Below are 13,804 nucleotides of genomic sequence, written 5' to 3' on the forward strand. Positions count from 1 at the left end.
CACACAGGATAGGATTAGATACACAGCTCAGCAGACAGTATCACACAGGATAGGATTAGATACACAGCTCAGCAGACAGTATCACACTACAGCATTAGATACACGGCTCAGCACACAGCATCACACAGGAGAGGATTAGATACACGGCTCAGCAGTCAGTATCACACAGGATAGGATCAGATACACAGCTCAGCAGTCAGTATCACACAGGATAGGATTAGATACACAGCTCAGCAGACAGTATCACACAGGATAGGATCAGATACACAGCTCAGCAGTCAGTATCACACAGGAGAGGATTAGATACACAGCTCAGCAGACAGTATCACACAGGATAGGATTAGATACACAGCTCAGCAGACAGTATCACACAGGAGAGGATTAGATACACGGCTCAGCAGACAGTATCACACAGGATAGGATTAGATACACAGCTCAGCAGACAGTATCACACAGGACAGGATTAGATACACAGCTCAGCAGACAGTATCACACAGGATAGGATTAGATACACAGCTCAGCAGACAGTATCACACAGGACAGGATTAGATACACGGCTCAGCAGACAGTATCACACAGGAGAGGATTAGATACACAGCTCAGCAGACAGTATCACACAGGACAGGATTAGATACACGGCTCAGCAGACAGTATCACACAGGAGAGGATTAGATACACAGCTCAGCAGACAGTATCACACAGGATAGGATTAGATACACAGCTCAGCAGACAGTATCACACAGGACAGGATTAGATACACAGCTCAGCAGACAGTATCACACAGGACAGGATTAGATACACGGCTCAGCAGACAGTATCACACAGGAGAGGATTAGATACACAGCTCAGCAGACAGTATCACACAGGATAGGATTAGATACACAGCTCAGCAGACAGTATCACACAGGAGAGGATTAGATACACAGCTCAGCAGACAGTATCACACAGGAGAGGATTAGATACACAGCTCAGCAGACAGTATCACACAGGACAGGATTAGATACACGGCTCAGCAGACAGTATCACACAGGATAGGATTAGATACACAGCTCAGCAGACAGTATCACACAGGACAGGATTAGATACACAGCTCAGTAGACAGTATCACACAGGATAGGATTAGATACACAGCTCAGCAGTCAGTATCACACAGGAGAGGATTAGATACACAGCTCAGCAGACAGTATCACACAGGAGAGGATTAGATACACAGCTCAGCAGACAGTATCACACAGGACAGGATTAGATACACGGCTCAGCAGACAGTATTACACAGGATAGGATTAGATACACGGCTCAGCAGTCAGTATCACACAGGATAGGATTAGATACACAGCTCAGCAGACAGTATCACACAGGAGAGGATTAGATACACAGCTCAGCAGACAGTATCACACAGGACAGGATTAGATACACAGCTCAGCAGACAGTATCACACAGGATAGGATTAGATACACAGCTCAGCAGACAGTATCACACAGGACAGGATTAGATACACGGCTCAGCAGACAGTATCACACAGGAGAGGATTAGATACACAGCTCAGCAGACAGTATCACACAGGACAGGATTAGATACACGGCTCAGCAGACAGTATCACACAGGACAGGATTAGATACACGGCTCAGCAGACAGTATCACACAGGACAGGATTAGATACACAGCTCAGCAGACAGTATCACACAGGACAGGATTAGATACACGGCTCAGCAGACAGTATCACACAGGAGAGGATTAGATACACAGCTCAGCAGACAGTATCACACAGGACAGGATTAGATACACGGCTCAGCAGACAGTATCACACAGGAGAGGATTAGATACATGGCTCAGCAGACAGTATCACACAGGAGAGGATTATATACACAGCTCAGCAGACAGTATCACACAGGAGAGGATTAGATACACGGCTCAGCAGACAGTATCACACAGGATAGGATTAGATACACGGCTCAGCAGACAGTATCACACAGGACAGGATTAGATACACGGCTCAGCAGACAGTATCACACCGGAGAGGATTAGATACACAGCTCAGCAGACAGTATCACACTACAGCATTAGATACACGGCTCAGAGCCCTCAGTCTGGAGATGTTTCTCTGTACAGGACCACAGGTGACGCCGTTTGCCAGGTCCTCCCAGCACGCTCCGCTCTATCCCTCCCCTCGCACATCTCTGTGGTTTCCCGCTTACTCTGCAGTGAACCATAGAGTGGAGTGTGAGGTTAGAGCGGCCGCGCGGTGCTTTGTGGGATAGGTGTGTGATTCCTCCAGGCCGCGCACAGCAGTGTGGAGCGGCGGCCGCCTGTGTGTCTCCCGGTAGTCAGCGCGCCCCCTGGTGAGGGGAGGATTCCGGGTCATCCCGGTGCTCCCCCTCCCCCCCCAAGGAAAAACCGTTACATAAGGAAAATGCCGAATTTCTGCGCAGCCCCGAACTGCACCCGAAAGAGCACGCAGTCCGACCTGGCGTTCTTCAGATTCCCGCGGGACCCGGGCCGGTGAGATTAGCCCCTGACTGGGCGGGGGGCGTGGGGGTGGGCCTCTGCGGGGGCGCGGGGGGGGGCCTCTGCGGGGGCGCGGGGGGGGGGCCTCTGCGGGGGCGGGGGCGGGGGGGGGCCTCTGCGAGGGCGGGGGGGGGCCTCTGCGAGGGCGGGGGGGGGGGGCCTCTGCGAGGGCGGGGGGGGGGGGCCTCTGCGAGGGCGGGGGGGGGGGGCCTCTGCGAGGGCGGGGGGGGGGGGGGCCTCTGCGAGGGCGGGGGGGGGGGGGCCTCTGCGAGGGCGGGGGGGGGGGGGCCTCTGCGAGGGGGGGGGGGGGCCTCTGCGAGGGCGGGGGGGGGGGGGGCCTCTGCGAGGGCGGGGGGGGGGGGGCCTCTGCGAGGGCGGGGGGGGGGGGGCCTCTGCGAGGGCGGGGGGGGGGGGCCTCTGCGAGGGCGGGGGGGGGGGCCTCTGCGAGGGCGGGGGGGGGGGCCTCTGCGAGGGCGGGGGGGGGGGCCTCTGCGAGGGGGGGGGGGGCCTCTGCGAGGGCGGGGGGGGGGGGGCCTCTGCGAGGGCGGGGGGGGGGGGCCTCTGCGAGGGCGGGGGGGGGGGGCCTCTGCGAGGGCGGGGGGGGGGGGGCCTCTGCGAGGGCGGGGGGGGGGGCCTCTGCGAGGGCGGGGGGGGGGGGGGCCTCTGCGAGGGCGGGGGGGGGGGGCCTCTGCGAGGGCGGGGGGGGGGGGCCTCTGCGAGGGGCGCCCCTCTTGGGGGATAATGAGGGTCCTCAGCCATTTATGTCTGTGTATTGGGGTCAGTGACGGGGACCCCCACCTTCTCCACACCTGGGGCCCCTCATCTGTCCTATGTGTGCCGGCTGATAACAGAGAGCAATAACCTGTTCCCAGCAGGGACCCTGCGGTCGCCTCGGGGGGCGTCATCCTTGGTGATCGATTAGTCACGTGATCTGCTGTCATAGCGGAATACTCGGGGGTCCTGAGTGCTGCTCGGCCATTTCCGTCCCCCGTTAGACCCCTTTATTGGATTTTTTTTTGTTTCATTTTTTATCAATTTGATCTGGACCCTCGCACCTGCGATCAGTGGGGTGAGGGGCTTCTCACGCTGTCTGACCGCCATATAAATCGGATGGACCGGCCGGCCGGCGCTCCCAACCCGAGCCTGACCACTTCATGTATCTGTATGGGCCGGTGCGACCTCGGGGACTGCGCCATTTACCCCACCGACACTCTGCACTGATACATTGTAACAAACAAGTAACAAGGACCCATCCCTCTATGAGACGGTTTCCATTCATTGGTTGGAAGCAGAGGTCTTGAAACTACCGTAATACCGTTAGACAAAACGTCTATTATTTTTTAAATTATTTTTTTAATTTTTTGCCGTTTTATTTATTTTTTTACTTTACATATGAAATGATTCCACATAGGATGAAATAGTGGAAAAAAAACAAAACTCAATTCCAGCGTTGAGTTTTATTACTACAGCCGCAAAAATTGCCCAGAGATGTGATTCCCGAGTAGCACCAGTACAGCAATGCCAAACAGATATATATATATATATATATATATATATATATATATATATATATATATATATATATATATTTCTCTTTTCTTTTTTTTTTACATTTTAGTGGTTTTTACAAATTTCTAGATTTTTTTTAAAAAAAAAAGAAAAAATTGGTTTGTCGCTATTTTCTGAGACCCTAAAGTTTTTAATTATTTTTAGGTCAATGAAGATGTTTTGTTCTTTTTTGTTTGTTTTTTTGTGCAAAACTGGACTTATTATTTTGGGGATAAACATGGTATTTTTTTTTTTTATTCTTTATGGTGTGAAATTCTATCTTTAATTTTTTTGATTGGACTTTTATGGATGCAGCAATACAGTTTTTTGTTTGTGTTTTTTTTCTTCTGAGAGATAAATGATGGATGGGGTAGTTTTATTCATTTTTTTTTTCAATACTTTTTTCAGCTTCTCTCTTCTATTTTATTTCAATATGTTTTTTATTTTGTGGGGGTAATTTATTTTTTGCTATTAGTTTCAATGCAGTTTACATTTTTTTTTTTTTAGTTTTTCTTTTCTATTTTTATTTCAAAACATTTTAGGCTGGGTTCACATTGCGTTAGTGGGTATCCGCTGACGGAATCCGTTACATGGCGCAATTAATGCTATGTAACGGATCCGTTAGCGCACCCAATGTATCTTAACGCATCCCATTTTTTGGCATACGTTAGCGATCTCCCGTTATTTTCTGACGGACCTCAAACGTTCGAGGTCCGTTTCTCGCTAGCGCAGATCGGGATCGCTAAACGCAATCCCTTTTTGTACATTGCGTTAGCGTATGCGCTAAACGGATGGCACTAACGCAATGTGAACCTAGCCTTTTTTTTTTTTTTTTTCATCTTGGTGGTAATTTATTTTTTGCTATTTTAATTTCAATGCAGTTTACATTTTTATTTTAATTATTATTATTTTTTTTTTAATCTTTCATTTTGCAGGTGTCAGAAGTGGGTGGAGAACTGTCGGAGATATGATCTGGAGGACAAGACCCCCGATCAGCTGAACAAGCACTACAGATTATGCGCCCAGCACTTTGAGGACTCCATGATCTGCAGAAGTGTGAGTACCTGGCAATCTGCGCTCAAACCACTAGCCCGAGATGAGTCTGATTTTCGTGTGGTCACAATACACTCGCATTATACCATGCCGCTACAATATAATCACTAGTGGAGCGCTACTGCAGTGTAAGGCTGTGTGCACACGCTGCGGTTTTTGCTGCGGATCCGTAGCGGATTTGACCGCTGCGGATCCGCAGCAGTTTTCCCAAAGTTTACAGTACCATATAAACCTAAGGGGAAAAAAAAACGCTGTGCACATGCTGCGGAAAATGCAGCGCGGAAACGCTGCGGATTGTTTTCCGCAGCATGTCAATTGTTTGTGCGGATTCCGCAGCGGTTTGCAACCAGCACCAATAGGAAAGTGCTGGTGAAAAACCGCAGAAGAATCCGCAGTGAAAACCGCAGTGGTTTTGCACTGCGGATTTTCCAAATCCACTGCGGAAAAATCCGCAGGAAAATCTGCAGCGTGGGCACATACCCTGAAGCATGGAGCTATCGAGCAACCGCTATCGCCACTAATGAGACCAGAGGAAGATTTCGGTTCAGACTTTGATTATGCAGCTAAGCCCGAGCCACTTATAGCTGTGCCATGAATGAGCAGTGCTGCAGTATAAAGCAAGGAGAGACGGCGCTGACACAGGAGGTGGATCACATTGTACCTACAGTAGAGAATGCAGCCAAGATTTAGGCAGCGTACCACTGGAGGGCCTTTTTTATTTTTAATAGCTGTGACGCCAATAAGAACGGAGCTGCAGTGTAAAGCATGGAGGGACAAAACGGTAATCTGACACAGTGTGCTAACATTAGACAAGTCAGCTAAGCTGGTGACAGACGTGCCATACTGGAGCAAAGCTGCAGTGAAAAGCATTGAGCAGAGGTCTGAAACTGCAACTCCCAATGTGAGCTTCTTCTGGGAGTTGTAGTTTTGCTGCAAGATAATACAAAACCATAATAAGAAAACCACCATGGCCGCCACTGTCACCCAGCTCTTGTAGAAACTCAAATGTACCCATCTAAAGGGGTTGTCCAGGACTTTAATACTGATGTCCTATCCTTAGGATATGTCACCGATTGTCTGATCAGTGGGGGTGCGACACTTGGTGGGGTTACTCACCACCCACCCGCTATTGATTAGATCGATGTGCAGTACCCACCGCGGCCACTATTCTGTAGATGGCGCTGTTTCTCTGATCGCCCATGACGGCACCACGGAGAGAGGGGATCCGCCCACCAAGGACAGGAAACCTACGGATAAAAAGGCGGTACCACTCTCCTGCATCAGTTGGTTTCCTGTCCATGATGGGAGACCTATGGACTTACCAGTCGTCGTTGGAATTCCGGGGCCAACCAGTCCGATTCAGGCAGCTGGGGTCCCTCTGCCTCGGCTAGGGTGGTGACCCGAAGCGCCACCGCTGGGAGCCAGTGGGCCGACAGGGTGTGCGGGGGAGGTGACAAGGAGTTCGCGGTCACCTCCCCAGGTAAGATGCAGCAGCGGCAACATCCAGGGGGGTCCCTCTGTGGTTGCGGGAGGTGCAGCGCGACCCTCCCTAAAACAAGCATAAGTCTGCACGCTGCACCGCCATCGGGCGTGCAGAGAAAGAGCTACAGGGTCTGCATAGGACCGGGGGCGCCGGTCAGCAGCGCCATATCTGCATCCCGGGCGCCATTTTGGAAGTCGGCGCATGCCCGGGATCTAGGCTGGTCTCGCGGTGCGCTCGTGCGCCGGTATGCGCAGGCGCCGGCGGGGCTTCCGGCCGGGCGCTTGGGCGCTTCATGCAGGCGCCGGGAGTTTCCGGCCGGGCTCCTGGTGCGCTCTGCGCAGGCCGGCGGGGCTTCCGGCCAGGCGCTTGGTGCGCTTCGCGCAGGCGCCGGCGGGTCTTCCGGCCGGGCGCCTGGTGCGCTCTGCGCAGGCGCCGGCGGGGCGCTTGGCGCGGTCTGCGCAGGCACCGGCAGGATGGCTGCTAGAGCGTTTTTGGCACCTCGTAGAGTTACTGCGCAGGCGCTGGCGTTCGGCACTCCTCTATGGGAGCGGTCGCTACTGCGCAGGTGCGGGGAGCGGCGGGAGGGTTCAAATAGCAGAATCCATATCCTCCCAGTGGCTCTGCATTAATAAGCAGGAGCCTCAAGAGAATAGGAGCGCCAGCTAAGCCAAGCTCGAGGCAGCATCCGCAGACCAGCAGCAGTACGAGCGACCCGGCATCACCTTTGCCCGAATCACCTCCACTTGTAGCATCGCCACAGCAGCAGCAGCAGCAAAAAAGGCGACAGCAGAAAGGGCACCAGGACACCAGCAAGGAACGCCAAAGGTCTCAACACAGTAAGGAGTCCAGTACGGCGTCGGGGAGAAAGCCAGAGGCAGAGAATCCCCAACCGGTATTTATGGGTCCTGGAGGTTTTAAGTGGATCTTCGTGAATGTCAGAGACAGTAAGATTGTTATTTGTCTCTTTTAGGGGAGGAAAAGCGTAGCTAAAACTAATCACAAAAGTTGCGCCATCTGTAGAGAGGATCTTCCACCTACATGGGATAAGAGACTATGCAATACTTGCATTCAGCAGACTGTATCTGAAAACCTTCCTGGGTTTGCAACAGATCTTAAAAGCCTAATTAAGGAGCAAGTGGAGGACACCTTTAGGTCACTAAAAAGTGGGAAAAAAAGGAGAAAGACCAAACATAGGTCCCCATCTCCAGTCTCAAAATCCGAAAGTGATAGTTCAATGTCATCCGTCTCCTCCGACTCATCTGCATCATCTACTTCTTCCTCAGGGGGACATAACTGTTTCCCTCTAGAGGATACTGATGGCCTCATAAAGGCGGTGAGAAGTACCATGGGGTTGGTAGACTCCCATCCTAAAAAAACAGTACAAGACATCATGTTTGGGGGCCTAGAACAGAAAAAGAGAAGAGCTTTTCCGCTTAACGAAGCAATCGCGGCCTTGATTAAGAAGGAATGGAAGAAGCCCATGAGGAAGACTCTCTTAACGCCAAAAAGGAAATACCCCTTTGAGGAGGAATCGTGCTCCTTTTGGGAGAAGGCCCCCAAATTAGATGTAGCAATTGCTAAAGCCTCAAAGAAATTCGCCCTCCCGTTTGAGGACATGGGAGTTCTAAAAGACCCCATGGACAAGAAGGCAGATGCCTTTCTCAAGGGTTCCTGGGAGGCAGCGGGAGGAGGCCTGAAGCCGGCAGTTGCAGCAGCATGCACTTCACGCTCTCTGATGATCTGGCTGAACCAACTAGAGGGTCAATTACAGGGGAAAACTTCCCGGGACTCAATTCTGAACACATTACCCGTAATGAGAGGGGCCGCGGCTTTCCTAGCTGACGCCTCGGCCGACTCCATCAGGCTGTCCGCCAGAGCAGCAGTGTTTGCTAATGCGGCTAGGCGCGCCCTCTGGCTTAAGAATTGGCCAGGTGACCTGCAGACGAAAACGAAACTGTGTACCATCCCCTGTGAAGGAGAGTTTCTGTTCGGGTCGACTCTAGATGACATCCTGGAAAAAGCAGGGGACAAGAAAAAGTCCTTCCCCTCTCTGGGTCTCCCCTCTTATAGGAAGCCCTTTCGGAACAAGAGGTTTTTCCGTAAGAACCCAGGGAGAGGCCAGGGGAAGTGGGAAGATAAGAAGAACAAGAATAAAGGGTTTATCTTTAACAAAAACCTCAGTGACAGCAAGAAACCTCCACAATGAAGGTTCGCCCCAGGTGGGAGGGAGATTATCTCTCTTTCTCCCAGCCTGGGAAAAGATTACCTCCAGTCAATGGATCTTAAACATCATAAAATCAGGACTGAGATTAAGGGTACCGTCACACAGTGCAATTTTGATCGCTACGACAGCACGATTCGTGACGTTCGAGCGATATAGTTACGAGATCGCAGTGTCTGACACGCTCCTGCGATCAGGGACCCCGCTGAGAATCGTACATCGTAGCAGATCGTTTGAAACTTTCTTTCGTCGTCTAGTGTCCCGCTGTGGCGGCATGATTGCATGGTGTAACATATATCGTATACGATGTGCGCATAGTAACCAACGGCTTCTACATCGCACATACGTCATGAAATTATCGCTCCAGCGTCGTAGATTGCAAAGTGTGACAGCAGTCTACGACGCTGGAGCGATATTGTTACGACGCTGGAGCGTCACGGATCGTACCGTCGTAGCGATGAAAATTGCACTGTGTGACGGTACCCTAACATTCAAGAGGTACCTTCGTCCCTCTTTCAAGATAACATCCACAAGATCCTCGGCAGAAGAGCAGTTAACACTAGAGAACGAGATTGTGGGGTTAGTAAAAAAAAAAGGAGTACTCCTGGAAGTTCCCCCTCAAGAAAGAGGGCAAGGGTACTATTCCCCTCTGTTCCTGAGAAAGAAACCAGATGGTTCCTTCAGGACTATTATCAATTTGAGGAACCTAAACAATTACCTAGAGGTTCAGACATTCAAGATGGAAACGATAAAATCATCAATCAAAATGCTGTTTCCTCAATGCTTCATGGTGGTCCTGGACCTGAAGGACGCATATTATCACGTCCCAATACACAAGGATCACCAAAGATTCCTTAGAATGGCAGTCCACATCAAGGGAGTCCTAAGCCATTTCCAGTTCACAGCCCTACCATTTGGCCTAGCAATAGCCCCGAGGGTTTTTACAAAGCTGGTCGCGGAGGTAATGGCTCACCTCAGGGAAGAAAACACCCTGATCGTACCATATCTGGACGATTTTCTGGTGATAGGCTCCTCCCCGCAACATTGCAAGAATCAGCTAGATTTAGTGATTCATTCTCTAAAAGACCTGGGCTGGCTAATAAACCTAGAGAAATCCAGATTGGTGCCTTCTCAGGTTCAGGAGTACCTAGGTCTCACTCTAGACTCCAGGAAAATGGAATGCCGGCTCCCAGAGAGCAAAATACAAAAGATAATGAGCTTAGCGTCAAGAGTACAATCTCTCCCCTCTATAACTCTCCGTCAGGGCATGTCCCTGTTAGGCTCTATGACCTCTTGCATCCCTGCGGTCCAGTGGGCCCAACTACATTCAAGAGATCTCCAATGGCAGCTACTATCAGAGCAAATCCTCCTAGGAGAGCATTTAGACGGGCGGTTAACATTATCTCCTCGCACCAATCACTCTCTGATTTGGTGGACGTTGCAGGAAAATCTTTCCCAGGGAGTCCCATGGGTAATCCCGATATCAAAGGTCCTAACCACGGACGCAAGCCCCTCAGGGTGGGGAGCTCATCTGGGCGACTTGGTAGCTCAGGGCATTTGGTCTCCTTCCCTTGCAAACAATTCCTCCAATATGAAGGAACTCCTGGCAGTAAAATTTGCCCTTCAGGAATTCTTGGGAGTCCTTCAATCTCACCATGTAAGGGTGATGTCGGACAATCGGGTGGTATTATCTTACCTAAATCATCAGGGGGGGTACCCGTTCCAAAAATCTAATGGAAGTGACCAACTCGATCCTTCAAATAGCCGAGAGCAACCTTCTATCCCTGACAAGCCTACACATAAAGGGAGTAGACAATTACAAGGCAGACTTCCTCAGTCGATCCAGCCTAAAACAGGGGGAATGGGAACTAAATCCAGAGATATTTACCCAGATCACGCAAAAATGGGGTGTTCCCAAAATAGATCTCTTCGCGAGCCATTTAAACAAAAAAGTAGCCTCCTTTTGCTCCCTATCTCCCCTGGGGAACCCAGTAGCTGTGGACGCGTTCCTGATTCCTTGGGGTCACCATCTGGTCTATGCCTTTCCTCCCCTCATTCTGATTCCAGCAGTGCTGAGGAAGATTCGGGAGGACGGGGCGCTGGTCATTTTTAATTGCCCCGTTCTGGCCGAAGAGACCTTGGTTCTCATGGATGAGGAAGATGTCAATATCCGACCCTTGGGTATTACCAGACCTCCAGGATCTGTTGTCACAGGGCCCAATCTGTCATCCACAAGTCAAGAACTTGCACTTGACAGCCTGGCTCTTGAGAGGAAAATATTAGAAAGCAGAGGGTTCTCTTCGGGGTTAATCTCAACTCTGTTAAAAAGTAGGAAGCCGGTTACAACAAAACAGTACGGCAAAATATGGAAAAAGTTTCTGTCCTTTTCAGGTGCAAAAATAGGGAAAGAGATTCCCATCAATTCCATATTAGAGTTCCTACAAAACGGGTTGGATATGGGTTTAGCCACCAGTACCCTAAAAGTTCACGTGGCGGCATTAGGAGCCCTATTTAATTTTGACCTAGCTTCAAATAGGTGGGTCTCTAGATTCATTAGGGCAGCAGGAAGATCGAGGCCTCTGCCAGTAAAAGTGGTTCCACAATGGGACCTAAACTTGGTCCTTAAAGCCCTGACCAGTCCTCCATTCGAACCATTACATGAATCTACAATAAAAACGCTATCCCTCAAAACAGCTCTATTAGTCGCCCTCACTTCTGCCCGTAGGGTCAGCGACTTACAGGCTCTCTCAGCCAACCCTCCTCACACACAATTTCTAGAGGACAGGGTTGTTCTAAAAACAGACCCAGCATATCTCCCGAAAGTGGCTTCAAAATTTCACAGGTCTCAAGAGATATCTCTCCCCTCCTTCTGCCCTAACCCTAAGAACAAGGAGGAACAAACACTACATACACTAGATGTAAGAAGATGTCTCTTACATTACGTAGAAGCCACTAGAGAGAGTAGGGAGGATCCCTCTCTGTTTGTGTGTTTCCAGGGTCCCCGGAAGGGGAAAAAAGCATCTAAAGCCACCATAGCAAGATGGATCACGGACGCCATCAGTCTATCATACTCGGCAAGTGGGATGTCCGTTCCCGGGGAGGTTAAGGCTCACTCAATAAGGGCAGTAGCAACTTCCTGGGCGGAGAAGGCCGGAGCTTCCATTGACCAGATATGTAGAGCTGCTACCTGGTCCTCACCATCCACATTCTATAGGCACTATAGATTGGACCTAATCTCCTCTTCAGACCTTACTTTCGGTAAAAGGGTTCTAGAGGCGGTGGTCCCCCCCTGAATGTACTATCTATGCAATTCTCTCCGTGGTGCCGTCATGGGCGATCAGAGAAAAATATAGTTCTTACCGATAACGGTATTTCTCTGAGCCCATGACGGCACCCGTACATTCCCTCCCTTCACTTATGGGTGCACACATGGAAATAGTGCCATAGTCCATTTATAGTTTAAAGTCACGCGGTATCTTGTTATGCTAAACAGTTAAAAATTTTACAAATGTCTTAGTAGTCTCCCATCATTATCTATGTAAACAAACTGATGCAGGAGAGTGGTACCGCCTTTTTATCCGTAGGTTTCCTGTCCTTGGTGGGCGGATCCCCTCTCTCCGTGGTGCCGTCATGGGCTCAGAGAAATACCGTTATCGGTAAGAACTATATTTTTTGTGCAGCACAGTAACTGACAGGTTGATCGGCGGGGGGCACTGGGTGTCATATCCCACCTTTATAGCCTTTTTACTAGGCACTGCTCCTAATAGCCAGATTCCTACTCCACACTGATGAGGGGCAAAAACCCCGAAACAGCTGTCTGTGGATGGATACCATGCTTGGCATAGGTGGCTTTCCTTCATAGGATGCTGCCCTTCCCGTGGTTGTTCCTTCCCGGGGAAAGGCCTGGCTATTCACTGCTTGCGTCGAGAAACACGTGATGGTGTCTCCGCAGCTTCTTTACATGTATCTGCATATTTCCCATAAGGGATGGGGGCAGTGTTCTGGAATCACTGCGTTGAGAAACACGTGATGGTGTCTCCGCAGCTTCTTTACATGTATCTGCATATTTCCCATAAGGGATGGGGGCAGTGTTCTGGAATCACTGCGTTGAGAAACACGTGATGGTGTCTCCGCGGTGTTGGATGTTTTGGTCTCCCTGAGGCCAATCATCTGTGCCTTTGTATCCCACCGATGAGACATTGGTGACCTCTCCTAAGGATAAGCTATCAGTGTTAAAGTCCTGGACAACCCCTTTAACAACTTGAGATTTTTCGGTTTTGTATTTTCGTTTTTTTGCTCCCCTTCTTCCCAGAGCCATAACGTTTTTATTTTTCCCTTCAATATGGCCGTTTGTAGGCTTGTTTTTTGCGGGACAAGTTGTACTTATGAACACCACCATTGATTTTACCATATAGTGTAGTAGAAAACTGGGGCAAAAAATACCAAAAAAAAGTTAAATTGTACAATTTTTTTTTCTCATTAGGCCTTTTACCAATTGGATTAATTATTTTTATATATTGATAGATCTGGCGAATATGTGTATTTTTAATATTTTTTTTATTGTTTTATTTTGAATGGGGCAAAAGGGGGGGGGGGGGGGTGATTGGAACTTTTTAAAATGTTTTTTTTTTCTCCTACTTTTTACTTTAATAGCCTCCTTAGGGGAAGTCTGATCACTTGTGCTATACATAGCGGGGCTTCAGCTGTGCTGTATGTAGCAAAAATCATCTGCTATGAGCGCCGGCCACTAGGCAGCACTCATAGCAGATTGGCAATGACAAGTGTGGGGGGCTCCTGCAGACCCCCGGTTGATCATATGGGGTGCCGATGGCGTGATCATGTTAAATGATGCTGTCGGAGATTGAGAGCGGTATCTAACATGTTAACAGCTGCAGGTGGATCGTGATTTGGCACAGGAGCCTGCATCAAAAGGGGAGACACGACATATGACGTATATATACGTGATATGTCGTGGAGGGGTTAATCAGTGATAC

The 13,804-nt window shown here is 49.9% G+C and overlaps 1 protein-coding gene across 2 annotated transcripts in view; it reads left to right on the plus strand.

Moving 5' to 3' along the window:
* Positions 1-2,249: 2,249 nt before the first annotated feature.
* The window catches only part of THAP12 (THAP domain containing 12), a 38,225-nt gene continuing 26,670 nt past the window's right edge, over positions 2,250-13,804 (plus strand). Inside the window, exons 1-2 of one of the 2 annotated variants that reach the window (XM_069759385.1) lie at positions 2,250-2,499; positions 4,989-5,109. In XM_069759385.1, coding sequence (XP_069615486.1) covers positions 2,411-2,499; positions 4,989-5,109 — 210 coding nt within the window. In that variant the 5' untranslated portion in view covers positions 2,250-2,410. The remainder of the gene's footprint in view (positions 2,500-4,988; positions 5,110-13,804) is intronic. The other variant, XM_069759386.1, reaches the window with a different exon arrangement.

Source organism: Ranitomeya imitator, chromosome 3 (genome assembly GCF_032444005.1).
Source record: "Ranitomeya imitator isolate aRanImi1 chromosome 3, aRanImi1.pri, whole genome shotgun sequence".
NCBI classification, from domain to species: Eukaryota; Metazoa; Chordata; class Amphibia; order Anura; family Dendrobatidae; genus Ranitomeya; species Ranitomeya imitator.